This window comes from Aspergillus karnatakaensis (assembly GCF_047715665.1).
Source record: "Aspergillus karnatakaensis strain CBS 102800 unplaced genomic scaffold BJY04scaffold_39, whole genome shotgun sequence".
Classification (NCBI taxonomy): domain Eukaryota; kingdom Fungi; phylum Ascomycota; class Eurotiomycetes; order Eurotiales; family Aspergillaceae; genus Aspergillus; species Aspergillus karnatakaensis.
This window is the reverse complement of record NW_027395751.1, coordinates 290,051-314,032: the sequence shown is the minus strand read 5'-3', so window position 1 is coordinate 314,032 and position 23,982 is coordinate 290,051. Positions and strand designations below refer to the sequence as shown.

At 50.3% G+C, this 23,982-nt stretch overlaps 11 protein-coding genes across 11 annotated transcripts; 8 read left to right on the top strand and 3 right to left on the bottom strand.

Moving 5' to 3' along the window:
• The first annotated feature begins 13 nt into the window (after nt 1–13).
• On the top strand, nt 14–284 carry BJY04DRAFT_194155 (uncharacterized protein). Its single transcript, XM_073712024.1, has one exon. It carries the CDS (start codon nt 51–53, stop codon nt 207–209), a length of 159 nt encoding a protein of 52 aa, XP_073569111.1. The 5' UTR covers nt 14–50; the 3' UTR covers nt 210–284.
• Nucleotides 285–537: 253 nt separating this feature from the next.
• BJY04DRAFT_220417 (transcription factor domain-containing protein) lies at nt 538–2,935 on the top strand (the record flags this gene model as incomplete). The annotated part of the gene is made up of 5 exons (XM_073716869.1): nt 538–617; nt 666–815; nt 881–1,258; nt 1,307–1,565; nt 1,613–2,935. The coding sequence occupies 5 exons, from the start codon at nt 538–540 to the stop codon at nt 2,933–2,935; spliced, it is 2,190 nt and encodes a 729-aa protein (XP_073569110.1).
• BJY04DRAFT_229218 (glycoside hydrolase family 43 protein) lies at nt 2,836–4,409 on the bottom strand. The gene is made up of 4 exons (XM_073719014.1): nt 3,960–4,409; nt 3,836–3,903; nt 3,351–3,780; nt 2,836–3,296 (listed from the first exon to the last, which is right to left on the bottom strand). The coding sequence occupies exons 1-4, from the start codon at nt 4,253–4,255 to the stop codon at nt 3,104–3,106; spliced, it is 987 nt and encodes a 328-aa protein (XP_073569109.1). The 5' UTR covers nt 4,256–4,409; the 3' UTR covers nt 2,836–3,103.
• A 1,004-nt stretch (nt 4,410–5,413) lies between these two features.
• Nucleotides 5,414–6,567, top strand: BJY04DRAFT_229215 (arabinan endo-1,5-alpha-L-arabinosidase; the record flags this gene model as incomplete). The annotated part of the gene is made up of 4 exons (XM_073719013.1): nt 5,414–5,686; nt 5,776–6,249; nt 6,296–6,381; nt 6,432–6,567. The coding sequence occupies 4 exons, from the start codon at nt 5,414–5,416 to the stop codon at nt 6,565–6,567; spliced, it is 969 nt and encodes a 322-aa protein (XP_073569108.1).
• Nucleotides 6,568–6,683: 116 nt separating this feature from the next.
• Nucleotides 6,684–7,337, bottom strand: BJY04DRAFT_194152 (uncharacterized protein). Its single transcript, XM_073712023.1, has one exon. It carries the CDS (start codon nt 7,286–7,288, stop codon nt 6,857–6,859), a length of 432 nt encoding a protein of 143 aa, XP_073569107.1. The 5' UTR covers nt 7,289–7,337; the 3' UTR covers nt 6,684–6,856.
• Nucleotides 7,338–9,950: 2,613 nt separating this feature from the next.
• BJY04DRAFT_97034 (uncharacterized protein) lies at nt 9,951–10,413 on the bottom strand. Its single transcript, XM_073721398.1, has 3 exons — nt 10,264–10,413; nt 10,089–10,203; nt 9,951–10,031 (listed from the first exon to the last, which is right to left on the bottom strand). The coding sequence occupies exons 1-3, from the start codon at nt 10,361–10,363 to the stop codon at nt 10,007–10,009; spliced, it is 240 nt and encodes a 79-aa protein (XP_073569106.1). The 5' UTR covers nt 10,364–10,413; the 3' UTR covers nt 9,951–10,006.
• A 1,326-nt stretch (nt 10,414–11,739) lies between these two features.
• Nucleotides 11,740–12,686, top strand: BJY04DRAFT_194150 (uncharacterized protein). Its single transcript, XM_073712022.1, has 2 exons — nt 11,740–12,399; nt 12,457–12,686. The coding sequence occupies exons 1-2, from the start codon at nt 11,796–11,798 to the stop codon at nt 12,528–12,530; spliced, it is 678 nt and encodes a 225-aa protein (XP_073569105.1). The 5' UTR covers nt 11,740–11,795; the 3' UTR covers nt 12,531–12,686.
• A 210-nt stretch (nt 12,687–12,896) lies between these two features.
• BJY04DRAFT_208809 (uncharacterized protein) lies at nt 12,897–15,672 on the top strand (the record flags this gene model as incomplete). The annotated part of the gene is made up of 8 exons (XM_073714040.1): nt 12,897–13,211; nt 13,261–13,329; nt 13,380–14,080; nt 14,289–14,597; nt 14,642–14,823; nt 14,871–14,974; nt 15,111–15,160; nt 15,213–15,672. 8 exons carry the CDS (start codon nt 12,897–12,899, stop codon nt 15,670–15,672), a joined length of 2,190 nt encoding a protein of 729 aa, XP_073569104.1.
• A 1,648-nt stretch (nt 15,673–17,320) lies between these two features.
• BJY04DRAFT_220409 (uncharacterized protein) lies at nt 17,321–18,704 on the top strand (the record flags this gene model as incomplete). The annotated part of the gene is made up of 3 exons (XM_073716868.1): nt 17,321–17,826; nt 17,877–18,303; nt 18,351–18,704. The coding sequence occupies 3 exons, from the start codon at nt 17,321–17,323 to the stop codon at nt 18,702–18,704; spliced, it is 1,287 nt and encodes a 428-aa protein (XP_073569103.1).
• A 1,846-nt stretch (nt 18,705–20,550) lies between these two features.
• Nucleotides 20,551–21,467, top strand: BJY04DRAFT_208808 (pectate lyase; the record flags this gene model as incomplete). Its single annotated transcript, XM_073714039.1, has 4 exons — nt 20,551–20,917; nt 20,964–21,037; nt 21,089–21,352; nt 21,402–21,467. 4 exons carry the CDS (start codon nt 20,551–20,553, stop codon nt 21,465–21,467), a joined length of 771 nt encoding a protein of 256 aa, XP_073569102.1.
• A 285-nt stretch (nt 21,468–21,752) lies between these two features.
• On the top strand, nt 21,753–23,522 carry BJY04DRAFT_220407 (DUF3176 domain-containing protein; the record flags this gene model as incomplete). Its single annotated transcript, XM_073716867.1, has 1 exon — nt 21,753–23,522. One exon carries the CDS (start codon nt 21,753–21,755, stop codon nt 23,520–23,522), a length of 1,770 nt encoding a protein of 589 aa, XP_073569101.1.
• Nucleotides 23,523–23,982: the final 460 nt, after the last annotated feature.

Genomic DNA, 23,982 nt, shown 5'->3' with positions numbered 1-23,982 from the left:
TGCCATCCCGGTCGAAATTCGAGCTGTTCTTAAAGGCGACAGGATTTTCGATGAAATCAATAGAAAGGCTAGAGGTCGACTGCAAGTATATAAGGTACGGAGCTCATTTCAAGGATCATCTATCCTCTGTATCTTCTTCCCTATCAGCGTGTACTAGACTAGACTGGCGGGGCTTAGAAGAAATGATATCTCCGCGAGACTCTGGGTAGAACAGTATGAAAGAGGGGAGTGGATAGAGGACTCCATTTGCCTCGTTGAAGAGTGCGAGATTCGTACACTGTTCCGGAGGCGTGCATTAGGCACTGGCGTCCCAAAAGGGAAGGAGGAGGGGGGGGGGGCGGGGGCAGCCTTTATATTCGGCCCGTGGTTTCTCCGCACAAGGCTCCTTCCCTCGGGAAGAAGGCGCAACTTCCGAACACCACAACTGAACAAAATTCCGCCATCATGCAAGCCTCAGCACTCAGAACTGTCTTTCCAGTGAAGAACCACCTATAGATTGCGGCTCTAACTTGATTTACTTTTTTTTCCTGTTGCATCATGGACGCGTCGTCCAAACGATCGAGCTCCTCGGAACAGCCTCGGAACAAGAAACGAGCCAAGTACACCCAGTTGGCCTGGTGAGTCTATTATAGCCTATCGCCGTGACCATTGCTGATTTCCCAAAGTAACGAATGTAAGCGACGGAAACTGAAATGTGACGGCAAGCCGGTCTGTTCGCGATGTGTTCGCCAGAATGCACAATGTGTCTATACTCCTACTAGTCACGCCTTGACCAACACTCCTACAACGCCATTGGGCGATAGCCGAGAAGATGGGTGAGTCTCAGACTAGTGTTCATCGTATGGTTTCTTGTGCACTAACTGACTTCATTGGATGTTAGGCTCTCCAACAAATTTAAAACCGTCGACCAGCGGATCGAGGCGCTGCATCGCGAGATGCGAGTCATGTCAGCTCGCATGCGTGAGCTGGAGGCGGCCTCTGTTACACCAAGTGCCACTAATAATACCTCCACTTCATCAACATCAGTCAGTGCCGGTTTACAGCGAATCATGAACCGTCCGTCATCCCCGGATTACGTCGGCCCCACGAGTGCGGAGTTTGGAATTGCTCCACGAGTACAACCAGCAGATGAAAGTGACGAAGACGAATCGGAGTTGACAACCGCGCCTAGTCCCACCGCCGGTTCAGATGTTGAAGCCATGTCTAGTGACCCTCTTGGGCGTTTGGGCAAGGAAGAAGCTCTCCGTTTGGTAACGGTGTATGAAAACAATGTGGGCTTGATGTACCCATGTATTGACCTTGATAGTCTGCGAAACTATGTCAACGACTACTATAACAATGAGGGCCGACCGGCAGCGATACCACCGGGAATAACAGACCAGGACTGGTTCTTCGCTCGGGATGCCGAGGTGTTAAAAATCCTCTTAGCAACAGCGCTATTAGTCGAATCGCATGGTCGAAGTGAGCGGGCGGCATTGCTGGCCGATAGCGTGGAGAACCAATTCGCTACCCGAGTCAACGTCCCAGAAGTTGATATGAAGGAGCTACTTATTTTGACCTTGCTGGTGCGTATTCGATGCCATGATCAATGACGGTAGACTGATCTTACTAGTCCATCTTCCATTCTTACCGCGACGACGAAGTCATCTCCTGGAGACTGATCGGCATGGCAGTCCGCGGGTCCATCCAACTAGGGCTCCATCGTCAAGAGACCTGGCTCCGAACAGGGGGGGTCTTTCCCGGCGAACTGCAATGGACATTTGCTAGTCGTTTATTCTGGTGCATCTACGTACTTGATCGCAAATGGTCATTTGGCACAGGACTCCCATTCGCAATTCAAGATTCCGACATGGACACGAATCTTCCCGAGCCAGGGGCTGCCACCCCCTATCTTACCTGCATGATTAACTATGCTCGTCTTAGTACGAAGATCTGGGGTCTCGTGATGGGATGGAGGAGTCGGCCAAAAGCGGCAACATCAGACTACTGCTCATACTTGGACTTCCAAGTCCAACAGTGGATTCAATCTATACCGACCGAACTTCGTTTCGACCCAGATTCGTCCACAACCCAAGATTCAGACTCGGAGACAACGGAGCGCATGACAATGCTTCAAGTCCTCCTCGCCCTGCAAGCAAACCAGCTTCGGATTCTCGTCTATCGTCAAAATCTCCTCAGCGGTGAAAGCATTGAGTCTAATGTGACTGGCGCCTCAACAGCAGTTGAGACTGCCAAATCTACCGTCCACATGCTTGACTACTTTTCACGCGTCTCGGATATATACTTTCAACGCCCTGAGCCGTTCAACTACTTCCTTATCTCGGCTCTTGCCGCTATCTTCCTAGCCGTCCTACATGCCCCGTCTAGATTCAGCCATGTTTGTAGACCTGAGTTCTACGCTGCGGTGGATATGGTACGCCGCTCGTCGACTAGAGCGCATACATCCCGCAGACTGCAGAAGATTATCCGAAGCCTGAAATTGATCCAATTGAATTTGGATAGCCGAGCACAATCGCCTAGACGAAGGAAGCTGCAACAGACGCCAAACCGTGAGCCCACTTTTCGCGGAGCGCAGAAGGGCCCTGAGTCTAGGGAGACCACAGACATTGCTTCCTCTTTAGACCCCACACCGTCTTCAGACACACCGAATCCGTATCACCAACGACATACACTATCTGGAGCCGGTCTACCCACACCTCATCCTACAGCACCTATATGGCCCACCTCATCACCGCAAGCAACAAGTTGGGTTGATGAAAATAGTCATGAGGATCTTACTAGTTTCTTCGAAATGGCAGGAGGGTTATATTTCGATCCGAGGATAGATCCAGGTCTTGGAAACGAATTACCCCCTCAAAGTGGAATCAACGACGCGCTGGATGCGTTTGAAGCAGAGGAGGAGGCGCTTACAAGGGTTATGGTGGGCCTGTTGTAGGCTGAGTCATTTGGTTTACTCAAATTCCGAAGGGTTGGAACACAACCACGAAGCGCAGCTGGCTAGTAATGATTGATGGTTGGCTGTATGAACAGAGCTCTGCAATACCTGGTTGCTCCGCTGTATACATGGTTGAGTGAACCTCTTGCTCTGACGGGTACTGGCTGCTCAAGCCGATTCACCAGATGGACCCTCCAGCACAGTACCCAACGCAGGAGCAGTACCAAGGTCCGGGTATCCAGACTCATCCCACTCGACCCGCAAAGCTGCAGTATACCGGTTGGAGTCACAGGCACCCTCCGCGATCCTAGTGGCATGGTAGAGATTCCAGACCTCGGTTCCATCCGGACTAGTGAAGAACCTATTCTAGGTTAGCGCTTCAGCTTACAACGATGGTTGCGAGGGAAGAACATACCAGTTATGTCCCGTACCGTAGTTTCCCTCTGAAGAAACAAACAATGGTCCATCACTCTTTGTCCAGGAGGATTGCAGCAAAGGATCTCCAGACCCATCATACTCCAACAATGCAAGACTGTAATTCGCCGTCCAGCAGTAACTCGCCGAGTATCCGACCCAGATCCGTCCGTCGTGGTATAGCGGTGCCGCACCCTCGTTCACGGGGACATCGACAGTCTCCCATGGCTCGACGGGCTCAGACAGAATATGTGTTTCACCGATTGTGGAGGGTGACTCGAGGGTTGCAATGCAGTTGCATTGGATTCCGTTGGCCATGCACGACCAGATGAAGTAGTTTTGGCTGTTCACTGTGAGGATTGTTCCGTCGATACCCCATTCGGGGGTTACCTGGCCGAGATAGCTGTATGGGTCCCAGGGAGAGGCGCCGCCTGTAACACCATGTCAATTCTGCAATCATCATATCTAGCAGGTGTTGATTCTTACCCTGGAGAACATGCACGCGCTGGTTATCGAGGGAATCGCTGCTTCCAGCCGTGTAGTACAGATACCATCTTCCCTCCTATTAGCACCATTCACCATCTATGCAGGTAGCGGTAGGGAAACCCACATTCCATCAATCTCATGGAACTCCGGCGCCCAAACACTACAGCACCGAAGCGGGTTGTCATCGCTCCAAACAACCTGCACCTCTCCGGTCTTCAATCCCTCCAGTGTCGTGGCACGGGTGATCTGTACATCTGTCCAGGTTGTTGTTGTGAGATAGTAGTACCCGTCTACGTAGACGGCGTAGGGGTCACTACCATTAGGATCCTTCAAAGGACTGGAGAAGGAGGCGGCATTGGTAGAACCGAGGAGGAGGAAGCCAGCCGACAGGAAGCGGGCGATGTTGCGGAGGATTGCCATCTTGGTTGAATTGTTCAGAGTCTTTCTGACTCTCAATTACTCTTAGGCGAAGAGTATAGCAGCCAGATCTCCTTGTTGACCTCGCCTTATAATTTATACGTCACAGCTACACCTCCGCCTCCGCCGGACCCTAATCACCACCTGCAGTGGCACACTCCTAGAGGCCTCCGAAACAGGCAATGGCGCCATACACTAGCACCATTGGTGGAAAAGTCCAAGACCCCAAGAGTGCGCTCGGGAGTTTGATTCCTCCTAAGGCTTGTCTCCGCTAGCCAAGCCGTTTCATTATCCGTATTGATTTTGGGCTGTGGAAGCGCGGCGGAGGAGGCTGGAGACAGGCGGAGGCGTTTGCTTAACTGACACCGGAGTATGACTTTTTTGGGAACCAGATTCTGCTCGGTTACGGCATCGTGCATATGGATGCGATAGTGGTACCCGGACTTCCCACTATTAACCGACAATTGCCGGGTTGATCGAATACTTTCTTCAGCACCCCGCATTTTCTCCGCGATCGACGAAGTGGCGGTTTACGCTTATGCTGCAGCCATCCTTGTCCGATGTCGTAGCCCGTGGGAACTGGGATGAGACCCGACGACGAGAAGCTACGAATTCGGTAATTGAGCGATGGCGTTGTTTTTCTCAGCCATCCCTCTCCGTTTCAGCCAAGGGTTGACTCTTATCTACCTGAGATGCGGCTTGAAACACCCACCGTCCAGAGTAGAACTAGCCTCAGCTAGCCTCCTCCTCAAAGTTTCACCCAGAACTGGATTTAATATATCCTGTTCAGAGCAGAGTCATGTGCATCCACCATCGATGGCCTTGTGAAAGGCACGTTTTCTTCAGCCAAGAGCGACTCCTGCCAATGCCGGTTTGACCGCGGTGCCCACTGCCTAGGGACCCGACCACGTCCACCGGAGTAAGACCTGTCACGGCGCGACGATCCATTTTCCTCCTATTCTTGGAAGCCACGGGTTTGGGCTACAATAAGGGGGAAAGGTGCGGCGTTTCTTCCACAAATGGACGCGGTGGGCTGCTTGTTTGCCTGTGGCTGGTTGCGTATATAACCGAGACTTCGCCTGTAGGTGCAGGATTGTAGTCGTCAGGTTGATCCCCCACGCCGGAGTAACCCCTTGTCACTCTTAACCGTTTGTTGTCGTCATGTACTTCTCAATACTTGCTACCTCCACCTCGCTGCTTGCGTTCGCAAGCGTAGCACTTGGCTACGGTGCCCCCGGCGCTTGCACGGGTGCATGCAACATGCACGATCCCAGTGTAATCCGTCGCGAGTCCGACGGGACATACTTTCGCTTCTCAACCGGGAACCGGATCTCGTATGCCTCTGCGCCCTCGATTGAGGGACCGTGGACGGTGCTCGGGTCTATCCTCCCGGATGGTTCGTCGATCAATCTGCCGGGCAGGGACGATCTTTGGGTATGTTGATCCATTGTTGATCGATCAACGATCGGCGATTATTGTATCAGGTAGAATGATAGCTGACGTTGGCTCTCTATGACGGGTAGGCTCCGGAAGCTCAGTTCGTCGATGGCGTGTACTATGTTTACTACTCCGTCTCGACATTCGGATCGCAGAATTCGGCGATCGGTGTCGCGAGCTCTACGAGCATGGACCTGAATACCTGGACCGACCACGGCTCGACAGGAATTCGGTCCGACAACACAAAGCCGTATAATGCGATCGACGCTAATTTGTTCAACGACGGCGGGAACCTGTTGATGAACTTCGGCTCATTCTGGGGAAACTTGTACCAGGCGCCTATGAGATCTCCTACCAGCGTTGCCTCTGGCTCTTACAATATTGCGTTTGACCCGGCTGGCGAACATGCGGTTGAGGCTGCGTACTTGTACCGCTATGGCGACTTCTATTACCTCTTCTTCTCGGCTGGTAAATGCTGTGGGTATGATGCCAACATGCCGGGTCCTGGTGAGGAGTACAAGATCAAGGCGTGCCGCTCTTCGTCGGCGACTGGCGGATTCGTGAGTTATCCTACAAGAGTTGATCGGAGAAAGGCTAACTCTTCAGGTTGATGCCAACGGTGTGTCCTGCACTGAGGGCGGTGGTACTGTTGTTCTCGAAAGCCACGGTCACGTCTATGGACCTGGTGGACAGTATGTCACCCGATCCCCAACACCGTTGAACCGACTAACAGATGCAATAGGGCCGTCTTCACTGACCCGACTCTTGGCCCCGTGCTGTACTACCACTATGTTGACACCAACATTGGCTACGGCGATGGCCAGAAACTCTTCGGATGGAACGTCATTGACTTCTCTAGCGGATGGCCTGTCGTGTAAACTGCCGCCTGACCATGACAAGTTGAACGGCAAGATTGTAAGATTTGTGTATAGTTGAATCATTGACGAATTATACTGCAGGCAGTTTTAAGTTGAAATGCGGGCAATTGCAGAACCACAGTTTGAAGCCTACCGGATTTATTCATCAGCTGGTAAAGACTGTAGAATAGATGACAGGCCAAGATCAACCGTCTGCAGCAGACATCTAACGTAGTCCAAAGCTTCATCGCGTAGACGAGCACGATGTAAATCCAGCGGATCACCACGAGATAGTACTTGATCGTACAACTCAGTTAGTCCTAATTTGCGTCGAGCATCTAGAGAGAAAGCAAAGCCGTAGTCGACTGCTGTCTGGGTAAGTTTGGAAGGTACGGAGCTGGTGGTGTTTTGGAGGGTGAGTAGTTGCTTGAGACGCCAAACGCTCGCATGCGGTGGTTCCGGTGGAATGCAGAGGAGTGTGTCGAGATGCTTGAAATTTCAAGCGGGTCTCTCTCAGCTTGTATCGGTCCATGAGCTGAGTCAATTTTCCTTCTTGATAGACGTGCCAGAATTCCTCAAAGCTGCAAGTAAGAGTAGATGAGGGTCCATCATAGATGGAAGCAAGGCTTGGAGGATAGTCGACAAAGAATTTATTCCCACCAATCAATTGACTATACACACCGGCCAACTCCTTCTCTTCACGCTCATCATGGCAGACAGCGAACCCTAGCTCGTACCACATGTCGAATCCTTGTCTTACCCAGCTAGGGTGTGGTATCGCAGAATTGAGGAATGTAGCAAATGCTATAAAGATATTTCGTCTCTCCAATGGCGTGATATCGTTGAGCTTTCGGATGCGGTCTTTAGGGGGACAATAAATTCTAGCATCTTCGATGCACTTTAAGAATTGTGTAGTTTCGGGATTTCGTGCAAGAGGCGTTTCATCTCTAAGGAGATTTCTGTTCTTGAGAAACCAAGGGAAATAGCTCCCACGCCCGTTCTCGGGTAGTTTGTTGAACTGTTTGATGATGTTGTCTACTAGCTTGCCTTGTCGGCGCCAGCAATCGAGTTTCTCGGTAGAGACCTCAAGCATGATTAATAGTCTTTTGTAGAGTCCCAATAGATGGGACTTCTGATTCCATGTGTCACAGCGGGCGAAGCCATAGTCCTCAAGAGTTTGCGGGTCGTCGGGAAGAACATCGCTGATGACGGCCCTTTGTAGATAGTCGGGGATTGTAAGTGCCCCGGAAGAGCATTGGAATCGATGTAATGAGGACATTTCCCTCTCGCAACTTGAACTGCAGAAGCGGGCCCCTTTGGCAATTGAGCACTGACGGTTGGTGAAACACTCACACACATCAAATTGGCTTTCTATTTGTGTAACGTCCTTTGGCGCTGGCTCGTAATCATCTAGTGGCGAGAGGATATTCTCGTCAACATCTAGGATTGCGGGATCCTCGAATCTGAGGCAAAGTTAGCTTGAGACTGCCGACTCCCAGGGCAAATTTTACATGCCGTCCAAATATTTCGCTAAATGGACCTTTCCCTGTTCATACAAGCGGTCGGATATGAGCCCACGGAGGTAAGGCTCGTTCGAAAAGGTTGTTCTCGTTCGGATCGACGAGCCACCCACAGTGGACTCTTTTCTGAGGGGAGAAGATTTCTGGCTTGCATCGAGAATTCTAGCTCTGAGTGTTTGCTGCATCATTTCAAACGTCTGAGTCAATTGGTCTATCTGGTCTTGCGAAAGACCGTTGACTTCTGGGATGGACCATGGACTGAAGACCTTTCCGTGGCACCCCCGAGTCTCGAATGCCGTAGATTTAGTCACAAACATGTAGCACATGAGACAGCTGTATTTACTGCGCCCAATGTACTTGAAAGCCGTGGCAATCTCCTGCTGCTGCGTTAGGTATAGAGTTAGCTGTACTTCGGAATGATATTGAAGTGGCTTCTTCAGCTTGTCGCTGAAGCTTTGCGACTGTTTTAACTTGCTTGACTTCCGTCCCCAAAGCCGCTTGACATTGCCATATTCTAGTCCCTCGCAGAGGGCTTTGAAAGGCTCGGCTAGTGACAGAGGCTCAAAAGTTTCAAGAGCTCCGACTATTCGCACTGTTGCCAAACACAACTGGTCGAATTTTGAGCGACTGAAATCCCGAGAGCCGCTCAGCAGCCCAGACCAAATCACTGTAGGCAGATCGAAGTCCGCTCAAGAAGCATATGCTCTTCCGTAGTTTGTGACCAGATTTGTTATTTCTGCAGCGCAGCAGAGCGGCGCATTCTTCTTGACTGTTGCATATACGATGGCATTCTTCCACTAAAGATCTGACCCGTTATATGTCTGAAAGATCCGAATCCTGGGTTATGCGTGACAGATGCTCGACAAGCTGCCCCAGCTCGGCTGAATTCGAGTTGTTGCACTCATCATCGTTGGTTTTCTCGTAAAATTTCAGGATCTGACGAAGGTCACGCTCCCATTCATAAAGCCGAGGCTGATAATGATCGGTAAACCGATCCCAAAGCTTGAATTTGGTATCTGTCAGTTCAAAACCTGATAATCATGGTTAGCCTATGCGTGGTCAGGACTCAGATTTCTAGCGTACTTTCTGTGCAGCTGATGTCTCGTAAAGAGCTCTCGAGGACCTGTAAGAACTCTTTGCCTCTACCCTTGAAGCCTCTATTTTTCGGGACATAGACCTTGCACTTATCATCCGTCTCTACAAGAACTGAAGCTGCGGCATGCTGGCCGTTTCTGATGTTTGAAACCAGTTCCGCGATGCGGTCAAGAAACGCTCTTTTCAATTTAGGTTCATCAAAGTCGGCGAGACTTCGAGCGACTGCTGTATCTGCATCGTTATCGAAATCGCTAAGCGAGTGTAGTTTGTCTTAGTCCGGTTGGACCGCCCAGCTTGGATCCCCCCTGTCCTCCGTTCTCCAGCTGTAGAAGGGTGGTATACGCCCTAAACACTGGCCCATCGAGTCCATCTAGACCCCAATGAAACCGAGGAGCCATAGTTGAGCGTTTCGAGTATATTGAGCCTGCAAATTTCCAATATAAACTCGGTCCGAGAGCCTTGAGTGAATGTGATGTGATGCGGAATGATTGAGATTGAGGTTGTGCATGGTGGCCCGGGGCCGATGCGGGGTTGCTTGCAGGGAATACGTCGACATCGTGGCAGTTACTCGTTGGTTACTCGAGAGACAGGGGAATTTAGAATTCTTAGCAAGGTGACCCATTTTAAAGACAACGGAATGATGGAAGAGTCTTTCATGTGAAGGGATGAAGAGGGGTCGAGATGGGAAGGAAGCTATTCAAGTCGCACGCACGTGCCGAATCATTTCAGCCGACTCAGCCTACCTATATTACGCTAGGAGAGGTACAACAGAGAATTCAGATTATAGTGTCATAAAACAGTAGATAACGCAGAGATGGATCCAGCCCATTGCAGAAGTAGATTGATTAATGAGCCCCAGGCAAGTTATGACTGTTAAAAGAACCTGGTTAGCTAGATCTTCTTGTACCCTCGACGATGGGAACATACCCAGTCACGTCGTGGAACTTGTCCTTGATCTTGTCGGTGGCCTTTTTGTTGGCAGGCTTTACCTTCTCAGCATCGTAGTACTTGCCGCCATACTTCTTCTCGGCACTGTTGAGACCTATAGAAACGATCAGATCAAAGAACTAGTTGTATCACAGGCGTATGAAAGGTTGGTTACCCTTGTCGAGGTAATCGGTTTGGCCACCGCTTGCACCAGTCTGTCCTCCCTCCTTATGCTGATCCGCCATGTTGGAGCCGAACTGAGCGAAGTTGTTCATGTTGAGAAAGTGTAGAGTTTCACGAGTAAAACATAGAACGAATCTTATCCTATTACAATATAATCGGGTCAATCTTTTGGCTTCTGCCTATAAGTAGTCCTTTTCGCGGGTTAGTCATCGGCACAATGTTGACGCAAGAGCCAGGTGTGGAACAAAGCTGGATATGATGTAACAGCGTCATCGATTCACCAGAGCAACATCATCATTCGTATGATCAACTGGAGATCTCCACGAGCTGGGCGAACATGAACAAAGAGGCGACGGAAACGGCATTTCTGGTGCAGAAGACTGCCGAATTGAAAGGCAGGAGGGTGGGAGCAGCTTCGGTGAGTTTGGATTCAGTAACTGTCGACCTTTCTGATAGGATGCAGATCTGAGCCTTATAGGGCTGTTGAGTGTTTGAGTCTCGACCGGTTGTTCATTTTCATTTCCACATATCGGTATAGTCTAGCCTGCTGGTACAACTGGATCTTGAGACTGTCGTCCCTCGCCCGGCAGACTTTGTTCCAACTTCCCGCTCAAGGAAGGTTTGTCGGTGATCTTGAAGCAGTGGAGATTGTGGAGAGTACCCGGCTCGCAACTTGCAAGCTTTTAGGTCCAGACTTGCAGATGCAGCATCCTTCTGTGTCGCCTGTGCAAGTCAGAAAGTTGTGTTTTTTTTTATTCTACAGAAAAGACCTGATTCTGACGTGCGAGTCAGAACACTGGTGTCAAAGGCGTCGGGGGTCGTTTCAACTTTCAAGAACTGTTCAGGTTCAGGGATCTAATCCCTGACTCAATCCCCGACCTGGACCTCGCTAATTTAAGCTAGTTTCAGCCCCGGGCCGAGATAAATTCCTCAAAAAGGTTAGTTTGAGAGTCATGGAGTTGAAGATATTTCCGTGGCCTCTCCTGGAGTCGAGCGACCGGCAACGATCACTCTCGCAACGGCGTATGATTGCCTTCGTCTCTCTAGGAATTCATCGAATCTGATAGCTCGAATGGCAAAACTTACGAAGTACCTACATTCAGCAGTGCTCAGCCTATTCAGGTTCGTCCTGCAGGGGCTCGTTACGGACAAATCAGCCCCAGGCGCTAGGCTTTAGCTCCAATATCCAGCAACTTAGCGCATAATGGGCATTCTGGATCTTGAATGGAATTGTCTCCGGTTTGTCTGTTGTCCACTTATATTCCTCGGTTCTTTTAGTAGAGTTTGGGGACCAGTAAAAGCCCACTTTGAGGGTCTCGCAAGCTGCGCCTTGAGCCTCAAATGATTCGCTCCAGGGGCTGAGGTTGGATCAGGTGGAAATGAGTCCTCAAACCGTTGAGGGCCGGTGGACTGCTCCTATATAACCGGTGCGCAGCCTACACCCCTTTCTACCTTGACTTCCATCCATTTCACTTCAGGCCCTTGGATCTTAATTCTCGAACAATACTTACATTATTTCTCAAAATGCGTTCCTTCATCGCCCTTGCTCTTGTTGGCGCCACCACCGTCGTGGCCCAATCGTCGGCAATCCAGGACGCCCTTAACAGCGTCCTTCCTGAATGTCTGCACGAGTGCACCATCAATGCTATGGAAGACCTCAGCGGCTGCAGCATTGACGACACCAAGTGCCTTTGCGGCGCCGACGGCACCGGCCTTGATCAATCCGCCCTCACCGGAGTTGTCAGCTCTTTGGCAAGCTGCGCTGAGAGCGCCGGCTGCAGCGAAGACGATCTGATGTCCATCCTTAACGCTGATACTAGCGAGTACGAAAACCAGGTTAAGACTATCTGCTCCGACTCTAGCAGCGGCGACAACAGCTCAGATGATGCCTCTGACGATACTGCCAATGACAACACTGACAGCACCGATGAGAGCACTGATGATAGCTCTGACGACACTTCGGACAGCACTTCGAACAGCAACGATGAGAGCACTGATGACAGCTCTGACAACACCTCTGACAGCAACTCCAACTCCAACTCCAACTCCAACTCTGACAACACCGAGGAGACTGCCAACGATAACACCGACTCTGGCGAGGAGAACGTCAACGAGGAGGTCCCCGAAGGTATGTTATCCTCAAATAGCCAGCTGGTGAACACGCACTGACCTGATACTCTTATAGATGCCGCTATCGCCCTCACTGCCACCAATGCCGCCCTCGCTGCTGGTGCTCTGATGCTCGTCGCTGCTCTATAAGCACTACAACTTCAATGGTTCTGAAGAGTGATTGTTCCGGGATTCTCTTGCTTCCTGTTATCTGTATTACTTCGAGACGATTTGATTTCGATGGGATGAGTCCAAGGGATAAAGTAAATAAGGCCCTGTATATGCACATAATAATATAATCTTGATACCAAAGTCGTGGATCCGGTGGATTTAAGATTCCTGCAACAAGATCAAAAATGGATGAGGAAAGCCCGAGAAAAATGACGCTATTCAGATCGAATCATGGATTGGCAACCCCACCAAAAGAGGCGCAACTCTTTCAACCCGAGTCCGACCCCTCCTTTCCACCCTTTCATTGTCACCATCCAAATTGCAGACGCGATCAATATAATCAACATGACAGTCCAATCCGAATCATTTACAGCGATTCCCGTTCTCGATTACTCCCACTCCACCTCCGCAGACACCAAGCCTGCCTTTCTCGCCGATCTACGCCATGCATTGGTCAACGTGGGGTTTTTCTATCTTACCAAGACTCCTATCGCGTCGGAGATCAGTCAAAGCCTGATAGAAAAATGCAAAGGACTCTTCGATCTACCGCTGGAGAAGAAGCTGGAAATTGAAATGGTCAACAGCAAGCACTTCCTCGGCTATTCGCGACTTGGTGCCGAAATCACCGCCCGTAAGCAGGATTACCGGGAACAGTTCGATGTGTGTGCACCAATCTTCTTGCACTGAAGTCGTTATTGACTGGGTTTAGTTCGCGACGGAGCTACCTGTTCCTGGTCCGGATGAGCCCCTGTACCGGAATATTCGAGGCCCAAACCAGGTATTACATCGCATCCCGCACACAATCACCCTCTGCTGACGCATACGTAGTGGCCAGATGAAGGCGCGATTCCAGGTTTCCGCCTATCTGTCGAAGCCTACCTGGCTGAGTTGAGCCCAGTAGCGGAGAATTTCCAGATTCTCATCGCAGAGGCCCTCGATCTCCACCCGACAGCACTGAAGCAGTTCTTCGATGACCCGGTGCAGCAGAAGATGAAACTAATCAAGTACCCCCCACCACCGAGCGACGCCGAGTCCCAGGGCGTCGGGGCGCATAAGGACTCGGAGTTCTTGACATTCCTCCTGCAGGCGACCCCCCACCATGGATTGGAGGTGCAGAATAAATCCGGGGTATGGATTTCCGCTCCACCAATCGACGGTTCCCTGGTCGTTAATATCGGTCGCGCTTTGGAGGCGATAACCGGAGGGGTATGCACGGCGACGACACATCGCGTCAATCTTGCACCATCCAACTATATCGATGCGGACGGATCTCCATTAGGACCGAGATTCTCTATTCCCGTATTCCAAGGGATGAGCTTGGACTTGTCAGTGGAGGACATTAACCTGGAATTTCCCCCTCATATCAAAGAGCTAGTTGGCGATGAGAAGGCCCGGTCGGATGCTGAGGCTACTTTCAACAAGATATTCCGCGGTCGCACCGGCGAAGGAACCCTTATTCATCGGATAATCAGTCACCAGGATGTTGGGCGGAGATGGTATCCTGAGATCCTGGCTCGGGCTCTCGGAGAGTACGAGAAAAGTGGACCGGATTCTTCACGGAAGTAAACAGGGTCATGGAGTGGGTTTTAGATTAACTTGAAACGATGGTGGTCACCATGCGCCGTCTGCGGGCTTGGCTGAGCACGAATAGTTGGAGATTTTCCGACAATAGGAGATGACGCCGGGAACGTTTCATATTTAAGTATCAGACACGTTCGCTGATTGAGAGGTCCTTAGAGCCACCGTCGTCACCATGAAGAACTCAATCCTGATTGTTGTTGCCTCCATTCCCGCAATTCTTGCGGCAGACCTTTATGTCTCTCCAGATGGATCGGACAGCGCCACGGGTACCATCAGTGCCCCTTTCCAATCAATTCAGGTAGCTGTCGATGAAGCTTCCCCTGGTGATACCATCTACCTGCGAGGAGGCACATACACCCCGACGACAAATATTCAGATCACCAAGAGTGGCACGTCATCCGCGCCATATGTACTCCGTGCGTATGAAGGAGAGGCAGTCATTATCGATGGCGAAGAGCTCCCTGGGTAGGTGTTGTTTCTGGGTAAATTAGCCTTAGCTAATGATCTAGAACTCCTGCAGAGCTCGATGCATCCCTCCCCAACGGAGACCGAGGTATCCTGCATATAGAAGACGCAGAGTATTGGGAGTTCTATGACCTCGAACTGATCAATGGACCATACGGCATCTACTCGCGAGATGCATCAAACAACCACTACGAGCGTATAACTACACGAGACAACTATGAGACAGGTAAGGGACACTCTCTGTTCATCAAGCCTGCCGCTAACACATCAAAGGCTTCCAGATTCAGGGAGCTGCCTCAAACAACGTTGTGCTCTTCCTTGACTCATATGGTAACCGTGACCCCCGCAAGAACGGAGAAAGTGCCGACGGATTCGCTGTGAAGGAGGGCTCCGGTGAGGGAAATATCCTCCGCGGTGCTCGGCTGTGGAATAATGTCGACGATGGACTGGACTTCTGGTATGTCTTTCAATATGGTCGGCCCTATGCATGCTAACCAAAGCAGGGAATTCAAGTCGGCAGTGACAATCGAGGACACAATTTCCTGGGGCAATGGCTTCAACCGGTAAGACTCAACCACTTTATATAACGGACACAATCCCCTAATACTGTTATAGATGGGGCTTCACCCCATTCGAAGGCGACGGCAACGGCTACAAGCTCGGTGGCGGCGACGACGCGGACATCGGTCCCGCAAACCACCGCATCATCAACTCCATCGCTTTCGGTAATGCTAAAGATGGCTTCACCGATAACTCGCAGCCCGGCAACTTCGAGCTCATCCGCAACACTGCCTGGGATAACGCCGACACCGGGTTCCGATTTAACACTGCTGTCGCTACATTGACTGATAATGTGGCTGCGGCGAACAATGTGGAGACGCGATTGAGCAGTGCGCAGATCTCGGAGGGGAACTCGTGGGATGGAAGTGGTGACTGGGATGATGATAGCTTTGTGAGTGTTGATACTGCCCTTGTGCAGGGAGAGAGGAATGTGGATGGGAGGATTGAGGCGAGTGATTTCTTGATCCCAGCTAGTGGTGAGGCAATTGGAGCGACGACGGAGTGGAGTGCGTAAGTTGCTCAGACACATGTGTATAATTGTCGTGTGGTATATGTCTTTCTCTTGTACTGAAGTAGGACGTTTGTACAGACTCTCAGTTAATGTGCTGTGGTGCCAGTTATTGAAGAAGCAAATCGGAAGCATCGACTCTGGATCAAATGACTATTACCCTGCATCATTAGATCTCAAGGTATATCCTCGAAATCAAGAGGATATTGTCCAGTTCCACCCTATGATCGGCGCTTGTCCGGGTCCGGCGGATTTCCTGTCAAATGCGGAGCCGAGAAGCTTCGACAATATCAATTTCTCACCCATGAGTGTACCACAAGCTGTACGATTAAGGATCTGACGTGAGTCTCTGTACCTGAGATCTTGAGTTCGACCTCCACCCACACAAAGAGTCAGACCGAACCGGCCCCTTTTCCCCACGCTCATCAAGTGATTCACAACTGGACACGGTTGGGCCAGAGGCTCTGATCTTGCTATTCTCGGAGACAACTTGCAAGGATCTGATTGGTCTGTGATGCTGCAGGCTTGTTTGCAAGGTTTCTGCCCCTTTGTTTTGCTTTTGTTTTGGGTTGGATACGAGCTGACCTTTTTGTCTCTCGAGACTTCAGGTGTGCCTCAGAACCTAAATCGATGGGGTGAGGATACCATAATACATTACCCAGCTATGCCACATGAATCGTATCTAAGAAACCCCGGGGAAGGAAGCCAAGGAAGCATTCTCGGTAGATATTTCCAGCTTCCCCGCGCTGCCCGAAGGTCTTTAAACCACCTGATCAGATGCTTGAAAGATTGGAACTTTAAGTTCGCGCTATGGATCAGCCGCTTGGAGGTTCTTTCAGCTCGCGACGATCATCCCTCCCGGACGTCGGACCTCGCTGCCTTACAAACGTATCATCTTGATGACGGCTACTCGGTGATGAGATCCCCTGCAAGGAACATGCCCCTTCCAATAAACCGGCAGATACTTCTATATGAGTCGAATTATAGTGACAGCTTTGAGGAATTCCTTCTTAGGCAATACGACGAAGGGCTGCCAGAGGAGGAGACAAAACAAGGACTGGCCTTGAAATGTCACCAACATATGTAATGGTTGGGTCGAAGGAATGACCCTCCTTTGAAAGACTTCAAACTCTGTCGAGCCTGTCACCTGCAGAAATGACAGGAACAGAGGGACTCGGCTTGACGCTGTCCAACGTGTATCCAACTAGTGAATCAGCCAAGATTACCAGGAAGGTATCTTGCTCCATCAAACCGAGAGCGTGGCGTGTGGGTCAGCAGAAGAAAGGTTAAATACGATCCTGGAGCCACTAGCAGCTGAAGAGCTCGGTAGGAGAACTCGCTGATTGCTCAACTCTGTCTTTCGAAATTACGACTATAAATATGCATCTCGTATTCATGTGTCAGAGCCGCAATTTCGTGGCCTTGGACCAACCATGGCGTGGGGATCAAAAGGATCGACGCAAATTTATCACTGGAACCGCTGGGGGTTGAGGGCTGAAGCATGCACAAGCCCTGAAGAGAAAGGATACAAATTGGCCATCCTCTGCCTGCTCAGAGCGCCGGAATCATTTCCCCTGTTTCCCCTCAAAGTGCTCGTTCGTGGTCGTTGTGCTTGTGCCTATTAGTGAATCTTCCAGCGGTTAAGCAAGTCATCATGTCTTCCTTCGATGACTATCTTGACGACATTGGCCTTGGAGACTATGACATCCCTGACCTGTCTGACTATGACATTCCTGACCTGACCGATTACGATCTTTCGGACTATATGCCTACAGCGACCGGCTCGAGCTCAGCATACCCTACTTCAAGCTATGGCGGTGATGACGATGATGCCGACGGCGATGATGATGGCTTTGACATCAGCGACTGGTACGACGGACCCAAAAGTGAAGATGATAGTGGCAGCAGCTTCACCGGTGCAGGTGGTGCAGGTGCCATAGGCACCGACTACTCTAGGCAGGAAACGAGTAGCTCCTGCGTCTCCGAGGTCGCATTCAAGACCACCGGCCCAAAGGTCGACCTTGCCTTCGACGTTATCTTCCTCGTCCTGTTCATCGCCATTGCCGTCTTTACTGTGATCCGCCTATTGAAGAGCAAGCAGAAGGGCTCTCTCCTAGGCAAATGGCTTCTGTTTCCCGCTTCCCTGTTCTTTGCAATTCTGTAAGTTTCTTGCTTGTTGATACATGGCTATGGCTCACTAATGTTGGTAGGTACCTCTTCATTGACATGATAACCCTCATTCTCTCGGAATGTGTCATGATGAGATATGATAAGTTCCAGCAAGCTCAGACTGCGGTCAAATGGTTTGACAGCATCTCGATATATTTGCTGATAGTCCTCATTCTACTCCCGATCTGTCTCAAGCTTCACCAAAGTGGCACCAAGCTCGCGAAGCTGACGTTCATCGTTCACTCGATCTTGTTGGGCTTTTTGTTTATTTTCCTCCTCGTGGCTCTCGCGACATATACTCGTATCCAGGATGCACTGTACCGCAGTGGCGATAGTTTTGACATCGATCTCGTTAGGGGAACGAGGGGCGTGACTATGACCTACTACGTCTTTCTTTTCCTTGGCGCTCTTCTCGCAGGAGCAAACATGTTCTTTGCCTTGTTCAGAAAATCTAACCTCCGTAGAGGAGTATGTTTCCCCAACTCCTCTTGACGAATGATTCTAATACCATCCAGGTACTCTTCCTCAGCATCCCGGTCCTCGCACTTTCCACTCTAGCCCTTACCCTGGTTCTGATGGGCGGCTATGCGGATCGCGAATACGGCGACGACGACCGCTCCGTAGGATACATTGAGCGGTCTGGTGACGCAGTTGTTTTCCTCACTCGTCTCTTTTACGCCATTTCCTTCCTGAGCGCCCTTGTCATTGCTAGCTCTGGAGAGACAATCTATGACAACACTTTACCGCCAGCCGCTCCGATGACCCAGTCCACATATCCGCCTCAAGGTCCAGGCCCTGCTCCGCCTGCCGAGCAGACTCATACACCTGTCCCAGTTCCGGCTCCTTATGCGCCTGCCAATGTTGCGTAGGTGCTGCCAACTACAGATGCTCGTTTGAACCACAATTCGCCTCCCTGACCCGGGTATGCTGAGGGCCTTTAGCTTATCATGATCTGCTTGGATTTATCCGGCAAGTCTCTTCCAAGTCATATTGGCTATCCGTTTTTCTTTTTTGCTTCGACTATCTGTTTTTTGGCCCTATCGGTCTGTCGAGGATGATATATGCTGTGACTTTGTTGATATCACTATCTAATACCAATCCTATATGAATCTACCAGATCCTTGTCCTGGTAAGACTTTTATCCCTTCCCACAATATACGGCTCGGACTCAACCAGTTACTACATGTTGAGTTTAGAGATAAAGACATCTGTAGTGTAGATATTATAACAGCCCATTGGACAAGGAACCACATCATGACACACAAAGTCGTTGCAGCCAAGGGTATGTACTTATCCAAGGTCATACAATATATATATGCATTAGACACAGTTGACAGCATATGACAACTCGCAGAAGTGAATGTTTACGAGGAGGAACAAAGGTTACGACGCTATGCCTGGAAGCAAATTGAGTCTGCCAAACCTGCTTCTACTGACTGATTGAACCACTCATACATATGGATACTCCGATCGACCTATGGAAGTTATTGGTATAGAGACTTTTCAGGGTATCCTCCGGCGATCCGCATCAGCAGTGATGGGTATCCCGACCGGCGAACGTTCAACGAGGCAAAGTGCAGAGTTGACTTTAACAAGACAAGACCATTTGCTCTTCTATCCAGAGTCTCAGATAAATGCCACAGCACCAATTCCGGATGGCCGTATAATATTAGGGCTTACATCCGGGATACCGACTGGATAGGATGTCACCGGAACGTAGACGTTGAGTGATACCAAGGTGACGAACGGTTGAATTTAGTACAGTATTAAAGGGTTCTGGACCCCTGGAGACTGAGAAATGTGACATGATCTATGGCATCAGTAACCCTCTGGTGACATATGATTTGTTGTCGCAAACCTCCTTGTCTGAGGTTAATTGCGTTAACCGCGAGCAGGATACTGCTAATTTATCAGAGACAGGGTCTTGCTGCACTGCCACGTGATGACCCACAGTTGTCTTCAGGGTCTTTTCGGCGATAAAGGTTCTGCAAAGGATAGCTCGGTGTATATGGAATTGATTGTTGCGATGTTGTTCAGTTGGCATGGATTTGAAAGCCATTGCCGAGGACTGGAGGAAGTATGGAGATGACCGTTCATTTTTGGCAGTGCCATGATAATAAGCACCACGTTGGAGACTCATCATTACACTCGCAAAGGGTAGCTTACTAGCTAAATGACCGGGATCACGACGAGGCGACGTCAGCCAACAAACAGGGTCCTTCGGCCAGTCTCCAAATGCGGCAATAGAATCAGGAGACGGGAGAGTGGGTAACTGCTCGGTCGGATATCCTGAAGCAGATAGTATAACGACTATCAGGACGAACGTCAATGCTGCCAAGTGCATTGGCGTCTGGAGGCGTGTCGAGAGCGGCCCATATCAAGCTGAGCTTAAGGATACTGCTAGATCAACAGGGGAACTGTGACAGCTTAACAGTGCCTATCAATAATGCACGAATCATCCTAGACCGTGCTACTCATGGGGTCTTGGTACTTTGCTGATCGGTTTCGACGGCATTATTTCGCAAAAGACCTTGAAACGTGCCAAGTACCAGAGCGGTTGAGGGAGAGTAAGTACATGATGGCGGGTATAAAAGGCCAGAAGAATTCAAATGTTGTGCTGTAGAGCAATCTATTTCGTTGATCTGGTATCATCGGTACATTCGCTTTCATTCATTCTTTTTGCTTATTTCTTTTTCTGTACTCGCCCTGTACAATATGTTCTTCCAACAAGCTTTGGTTTTCTCCCTAGCGACCAGCGTGCTGGCCACGCATGGCGCCAGGTCCCACCGCTTCAACCGTCTCGACAGACGCTTCGCCTTTCCTCTTCCCGAGTCGCAGGGTAGCGAGACCTTCTCCGAGCCGCGTATCGTGTCCGGCAACGAGACCTTCGATGGTGGCATGAAGACATATGGCCGTGGTACCTCTTGTGGAGAAGGAGAAGGTGGCGACGAAGACGCCGTCTTCACTGTCCAGGATGGAGGTATCTTGAAAAACGTCATTATTGGAGCCGACCAGACCGAGGGCGTTCACTGCCAGGGGTCGTGCACCATCGAGAACGTCTGGTGGGAGGCTGTGTGCGAGGGTACGACTTTGGTCTCAAAATTCAGGCTGCATACTAACGAGAATAGACGCGCTATCGCTTAAGACTGGTGACGGGCCTTTCACTGTGATTGGCGGTGGTGCTCAGAACGCGGACGACAAGGTTTGTACTTTACTCGATCGATTGATAGCCGCATGCTAAAAGACGCAATAGGTCATCCAGCACAACGGCGGCGGCACGGTGAGCATCTCTGGCTTTACCGTTTACAACTTTGGCAAGCTCTACCGCTCCTGCGGTAACTGCGACGAGATGTCCGAGCGCCACGTTGTCATTGACGGAGTTACTGCTGTCGAGGGCAGCACCCTGGTCGGGATCAACAGCAACTATGGCGACACTGCGACCATCAAGAACGACGTCTGCGTCTCCGAAGTGAACACCGTCTGTCAAGAGTACGAGGGAAACAGCAACGGCGATGAGGTGAGCCTGGATTAGCACTCCCCGCGCATGATCGAGCTAATGAATGCAGCCCGAGGAGATCGGTGAAGGCCCTAGCGATGCCTGTCGTTACACTGAGTCGCTCCCCTCTTGCTAAGCCGCAGATCAGCGGAAGGGACGGGAGTGTGTGAGCTGTGGATGGACGAAGCCTGTTGGGTTGTTCAACTCTTGGTCTGTTGGTCATGTTGGTTCCTTTGATGTTCGAGTCATGCTAGCTGAAGCTAAACAGCAGTGACAAAGAAATACGAAAATAGGTGCCGGGATCAGCGAAGAATGCTTGTACGTAGATTGTAGATTGTAGAGCAATTGCAAGCTCAGAAGAGCCCATCTATATCAACCTCAGCGGTCACCCCTTCCTAACAATGATATCCAGGTCAGAAACATGTCACGACAAGAAAAACAGACCTCGCGATGGCTTCGACTCAGTCTCGACACCTGGCTCTGGGAAGTCATTGCGATCGTCTCTAGTCTTCCCTTTTTCATTGCAATTCTTACCCTCCTCTTTGTCTGTGACCAGAAGCAGTCACCGAAACTGCCTTCGGGTATCACGCTCAATACCATTGTTTCTATCCTCTCGACAGCATCCAAGTCCTCTCTCATTTTTGCCATGAGCTCTGCCATTGGACAATTGAAATGGATTAGCTTTCGAAAAGAAAGAGCTCCCCTTTACGATCTCCAGCTCGCCGACGATGCAGGACGCGGACCTCTGGGATCCTTTTTGATCCTTTTGCGATATAAGGGGCGCGCTGTCGTGTGCGTTGGAGCGGCCGTCATTGTACTAGGTCTCGCATTCGAACCGTTTATGCAGCAGATTATCAGCTATCCGATCAGACAGACACCGAGCGCCGATCTCCACGCCTCGGTCAAGCGTGCCCAGTATCCACTGTTCTATAATGCGGCTTTCGATATAATAGATGCTGCTATGGCTGGGGTATGGTCCGAAAACTTTGAAACTAGCCCTATCTGTCCGTCAGGAAATTGTACCTTTGCACCGTATCGGTCAACAGGGTGGTGCAGCAAGTGCGAAGACGCTACCTCACAGGCAAGGCTTGTTGGGTGCAGCACTGATGACAATGCCACCTTGTTTACTAGATCTGAGTGCCGTGTTGTTCTGCCACATGGGAATTCTTCTCTGACAACAAATGATCTCAAGTCAGTCCAAGATCGCGCCCGCCTTGGAATCATGTCCGTGCCTGGCAGTCTTATGTGGGCAGTCAGCAATCCTTTCGCCCCTGAAGACACCATCAATACGACTATCGCCGGAGTGAAAAGCCCATCTACAGTGTTTGCGCATGCGGAGCTCGTCATTCCCACATTCAGCAACGGGACTTACTACGCCACGGCGAAAGAGCTAAAGATCAGGCGGGTCACGCAGTGTGTACTTACACCTTGCTCCAGGCAGTACACGGTATCTGTGACTCAAGGTGTTCCCACCGTCAACGTTTCTGCCCCGGATTATGGAGAAGACTTTCAGCGTGGAGATGGCCGCTACTGCTGGAAGCCAACCCAAACCGGGAGGCCGGCCCATACTTCCAATCTCACATACACTGAGTTGTATAACTCCAACGTGTCATACATTGATACACGAGAAACTCCGCTGGTAAGCGCCGCCCAGAGCGTAATTTGTCCTGTCAGCATTATCCCCGAAGGTCTCAGCAGCTGGCCGTTTTCGGCTATATGGTTAGATTACAAGCGCACAAATCCTCAGAAACCCCAATTGCTGGAACGCATAGACGGTCGTTGGGAATCCGAAGTATCGTTTCGAGCTTTGAGGGTTGGATTGGAATCTATCGTGCGGAATATCGCTGCCTCGCTTACAAAGGTTGGGCTTGAACATGCCAATGATACAGTTTATGGGGCTGTTTACATCACGGAAGTCTATGTGCAGGTAACCTGGGCTTTCATCGCTCTCCCTACTGCGCTTATAGTGATGGGCACATTTTTCTTAGTCTTGACGATTTTGATTAGCAGTCGTCAGGACGTGGGCTTGTGGAAGACTTCCATCCTTCCGGCCTTCTATCACGGATTAGACAATGGGATGCTGGGTGATAGAGACTACGAAGCTATGTCTGCGATGGACAGAGCAGGGACCTTTACTAACGTAGAGTTGATTCTACCTCAAGGCGAAAAGCGGCTAAGGCTGGTGGCATAGAACTACTCGTGTAGACTCCTTTTCAACTATACGTGATATAGACAATGATATCTTGGTTCATAGTTTTCCGTGCTTAAAACGAGAAGCCACGTTCTACTTATGACGCATATTTGAAACTGATGTGGGTCACAGACGATTTGTTGTATGTGCTTTGAGAGACCCAGTGTCTGGAATTTTGAGAGTTACTTATAGTCTGTGTCGTATTCCCTATTCGTCTTTAGACCTATTAGCTGATGATGCCTGCTGTGGCCCGCCGGTTACCCAAAGCAAGACTTGTGATATTGATATTGCTTCCTGCAAGGATCATTATCTTATACAAGGATTGACTAGGGTTGTTATCCAGAGGAGCTAGTGATATATAGCCCACTGAGGATTCTGGAGGCTTTTCAGACTCCACTCATCATATTGAGAGTTCACGATTGTCTCAGTTGATGCCTCCTGTCATACTATCTGTTCAAAG

Coding starts and splice junctions, on each gene's coding strand:
- BJY04DRAFT_194155 (XM_073712024.1), top strand. CDS start 51: ATGAAATCAATAGAAAGGCTAGAGGTCGACTGCAAGTATATAAGGTAC.
- BJY04DRAFT_229218 (XM_073719014.1), bottom strand. CDS start 4,255: ATGGCAATCCTCCGCAACATCGCCCGCTTCCTGTCGGCTGGCTTCCTC. Junction 3,904..3,959: donor TTCCATGAGATTGATGGAAT/GTGGGTTTCCCT, acceptor ATAGGAGGGAAG/ATGGTATCTGTACTACACGG. Junction 3,781..3,835: donor GCGCGTGCATGTTCTCCAGG/GTAAGAATCAAC, acceptor ATGGTGTTACAG/GCGGCGCCTCTCCCTGGGAC.
- BJY04DRAFT_194152 (XM_073712023.1), bottom strand. CDS start 7,288: ATGTGGTACGAGCTAGGGTTCGCTGTCTGCCATGATGAGCGTGAAGAG.
- BJY04DRAFT_97034 (XM_073721398.1), bottom strand. CDS start 10,363: ATGAACAACTTCGCTCAGTTCGGCTCCAACATGGCGGATCAGCATAAG. Junction 10,204..10,263: donor AACCGATTACCTCGACAAGG/GTAACCAACCTT, acceptor TCGTTTCTATAG/GTCTCAACAGTGCCGAGAAG. Junction 10,032..10,088: donor AAGTTCCACGACGTGACTGG/GTATGTTCCCAT, acceptor TTCTTTTAACAG/TCATAACTTGCCTGGGGCTC.
- BJY04DRAFT_194150 (XM_073712022.1), top strand. CDS start 11,796: ATGCGTTCCTTCATCGCCCTTGCTCTTGTTGGCGCCACCACCGTCGTG. Junction 12,400..12,456: donor CAACGAGGAGGTCCCCGAAG/GTATGTTATCCT, acceptor ATACTCTTATAG/ATGCCGCTATCGCCCTCACT.